Source organism: Bison bison, unplaced genomic scaffold (assembly GCF_000754665.1).
Source record: "Bison bison bison isolate TAMUID 2011002044 unplaced genomic scaffold, Bison_UMD1.0 scf7180017864491, whole genome shotgun sequence".
Classification (NCBI taxonomy): Eukaryota; Metazoa; Chordata; class Mammalia; order Artiodactyla; family Bovidae; genus Bison; species Bison bison.
This window is the reverse complement of record NW_011495050.1, coordinates 12,702,207-12,705,988: the sequence shown is the minus strand read 5'-3', so window position 1 is coordinate 12,705,988 and position 3,782 is coordinate 12,702,207. Positions and strand designations below refer to the sequence as shown.

Here is a 3,782-nt window from a genome sequence, read left to right as displayed (position 1 = left end):
CTTTCTTGCGAAGAAAAAGTGGGGTTATTGAACCTGTGGAGACAGCCTTGCAGCGTCAGCACCCAAGTCTGAGTGCGGAGGTGCGATAGCGACCAACGGGCCAGGGCGCCAGGCGCTGGGTGAAAGGTGTGCGTCTGCGCGCGAACCCCGGGGGCGCCGGGGCCGGCGGGGCGGGGCGGGGCGGGGCGGGCGTGGGGCGGCCCCGGGGCTGCGAGTCCGCCTGCGCGCCTGGACGAGGCGGGCGCGCTAGCGGGCTGAACGCGGCGCTGGCCGAGCTGCAGGCGAGTAGCGGGCGTGGACCCTGTGCCTCTAGCGCTGCAATGGGACACCTGTGGCTTTGGGCGACCTGCGGCCTCTGGGGGCTGCTCCTGAGCGTCGTAGAGCCCCGCGCAGGTAACTCAGTTGGGGCACCAGGGAGGCAAGCAGGAGAGTTTGGTGTAGATGCTCCCGAGGTCCGGGGAGGGGCGGCACTGCCTGGCTCCTGCCTAGGTCAAGGCTGAGGGTGCGCAACTGCATGGCGATCCTGGGGACTAGGTTTAGTAATCCTGGAACGCAGGATTAGCCTGAGACAGACAGACACGCAGTCACAGAAAGACATACGAAGACAGATTGCTCTTGCCGTCAGAGGTGCTGTTTGAATTATGGAACCTCATGCCTTTCATCCGTGGTGACTCAGTTGAAAAATAGACTGCAATTTGGCTGCGGGTGGGCTTCCCTGTTGCCTCAGACGGTAAAGACCCCGCCTGCAATGCGGGAGACCTGGGTCGGGAAGATCCCCTGGAAAAGGGTATGGCAACCCACTCCAGTATTCTTGCCTGGAGAATCCCATAGACGGGGGAACCTGATGGGCTTCAGTGCATGCGGTCGTAGAGTCGGACACGACTGAGGAACTAAAACTTCACCTTTTTCACTTGGCTGGGGGTGGAGGACACAATCCGACCCCTCTCTTCTCCATTTTTGGGTCCCTTCTCCATTAAAGAAGGACAGAGTCTCCCAGTAGGACAGGAATGGGTCTTTGTGGCGGGTGTCAGTCATTTCCAGGGGCAGCTGCCCTGTGCCTTCAACTAATACCCAAGAGAGGGCTGGGACGAGACTTGATAAGATAAGAAACTGGAGTTGGCGGTGGAGATAACGGGAAGGATGAACCTGAGATAGGTGAGAAGCAGTGCATCTAGGAGATAGGATCCAGCCTGTTCACTGGAGTTTCCTACTCCTGGCTGTGGACTGCTCCAGGTTACAAATGTGCCTGAAGCAGGAGTGGCCTTGAAACTCTTGACAAAGACAGACGTCAGGGGCAGTCATTGGGTCTTGGAGCGGGGAGGCAGTCTTCTTTATGGTGGAGAGCTTTTGCCACTGTAGGTGAAGTCCACACTAAACTTTTCTCAGGCAGGAATGAATTAAATCATAATTTTTAAACTTTTTCTCAGTCGTCCATTTCAAACATCTGTGGCTTTTCTTTGTATCACTTAACTTTTCCCACCTATTCTGAGAATTTGTTACTGGACCAAATAATTACCAGTACAGTTTAAGCAGAAAATAAATCCCTTAAGGCATCCTGTAACTTTTGAGTTATTTTGAAGCATGAATTCCAGTTCCCCAAAGAAACTGCTCACTCATCCCTGTGTTTGCAGAGGCACCTGTCTTGGCCTAGAAGTCCACCTTGCCCCCGGTTTGTCCAGTCTAGCTAATCCGTGTTTGCTCTCCCAGGTGCAGCAGCTACATTCTTTTTTCAAAAAGCCAGTATGACCCAAGCAGTGTGGATGAAATACCCCTTCTTACTCACGTCACCCCTGTGCTCTCTTCTGTCACTCTACAAGTTGAGCTTTTGGAAAAGTTGGGAATGCCACACATTTGTCAATGCCCAGGAGCCTAACACTGTTTATTGAATGAATTAGTGACCTTTACATTGAGAACTCACTATTATCAGAAAGTTTCAGAAATGATCTTCCCTGAAGTCTTAACTCTGTCACAGAAAACAGTTTCTTCTTAAAACACACCATTCCTTTCTGTATCTGGACTATTCTTTCAACTTACCAGGCTATGCATTTCTTAGGGGTTTTGATAATGACCATATTCTCCACAGAGCTGTTTCTCCAGCCTTGTCTGCTGCTTGTGTGGGCTGATAGCTGTAGTTTGGAACTGACTGTATCTAGCAGAGCTCTATATGCAATTAAGGGTCTAATAAATGTTTAATATGATAGGTACGAATGCTGAAAATGATCATGTATTATTCCTCTTTGTAGCATGTAAGATAGTGCTCTACATGAAGTCAATGAGTATTAACTAAGTTAAAGACTTAACTCCCTGTCTGGTCATTGGTTAGGAATAGAACCAAAAATAAAACATAAGTGTATTTACTTTCTGTCCTGTAATCTCCATGATGATTTTCTTATACCATTGTAATTTGTAACATAACATTTGATGCTGAAATGATGTACTTGAGGCTTTTACTTCTACTGTACTTTCATATCTTTCAGATGGCTCTAAAATAATTCCCAAAATCACAGAAATAATACCTAAATATGGCAGCATAAATGGAGCAACAAGGCTGACTATCAAAGGAGAAGGTACGGTTGCCTTTTATTTTTCACCAAGGTTGAGGTATTTTAAAGACTTTCGCATTTAGAGATTGATTTTTTTCCTCTTCTAAATCCACTAGAGTTGCTTCTCTATTTGGCCAGAGTAGGAAAACTCTATCCTCTTTGACACCTAATGAAACCCCAGAGAGTCTCTATCAACCTGACAATCTGAATTTGTATTATAATTACTTGTTTAACTCCAGGATCTGGACTATAATGACTGAATTGAAAGGAACATCTGTAACCCAACTCTGCAGTTACCTACTTTGTTCCTCATGGGTCTAATAGCATTTATTTTTATATTAAATAAAATATTTGTGGAGTTCGAGGGAGTAGGATGTTAGTAAGGAGGTATGATGGAGAAGTAGAATGGTTATGAAGGGAGAAAGACAGTTGAAAGCAAAGCTTTGGATCCCTTCTTCTGCCACGCAATCCTTATCATATACTTCATCAGAACATGGGTTATGTATGACTTTCTCCTTGCCTGGTCTTGGGATGGAAACAAAGTAGGCAATTACCAAATATATTTAATGAGCAACTGTTTCTTGAGTTAAATAGAAATACATGGTTCATTTAGCCATTCAGCCTTTACAATCTAAATGATGGTAGTATTCAGATAGTTATGAATTTTTGAAGGATGGGAAAGAAAGGTTTTTAAAGAATATTAATAAAAACTTTTATTTAGTCTTTAAAATAAAAAGTGCAATGGGATTTTTTTGGAGTCAGAGAATTAACAAAGCAAGATATTTAACAATTCTGTCATATATATTGAAGTGTCTTTCAATATTTCTAAGTAAAATTTCTGTAGAATTTTAATCTCTCGGGTGTACTTGAAATGGTTTGTGCCTCTAAATTGTGAACAGTACATTTTGGATTAAAGTGTGTGTGTGTGTTTGTTTGTTTGTTTTAAGAGTTAGACACCTGGAGACAATGTGTTTGTTAAAGACTTTTTTAAATGTCTTTATCCATAGGTCCCTTATAATATTTATTGTTAGTATTTCTTAGATAGTGCTGGATTTTTAACAGAGATTTAGATGCCATGAGAGAAGCACCCGAAACAAAACAAAACAATAAAACCGCTCAGCTATTTCCTTCTGCCGCAAAAGTGGGAAGCTGCTATATTCACACTGGGAGCCCAGCCTGGTGCTCTGTGACTACCTAAGGGTAGGATGGGGGTGGGTGGGAGACTCAAGAGGGAGGGAA

At 44.7% G+C, this 3,782-nt stretch overlaps 1 protein-coding gene across 1 annotated transcript in view; it reads left to right on the top strand.

Moving 5' to 3' along the window:
• Nucleotides 1-237: 237 nt before the first annotated feature.
• Nucleotides 238-3,782, top strand: part of PKHD1L1 (polycystic kidney and hepatic disease 1 (autosomal recessive)-like 1) — a 180,730-nt gene continuing 177,185 nt past the window's right edge. Inside the window, exons 1-2 of the mRNA XM_010863452.1 lie at nucleotides 238-393; nucleotides 2,478-2,567. Coding sequence (XP_010861754.1) covers nucleotides 321-393; nucleotides 2,478-2,567 — 163 coding nt within the window. The 5' untranslated portion in view covers nucleotides 238-320. The remainder of the gene's footprint in view (nucleotides 394-2,477; nucleotides 2,568-3,782) is intronic.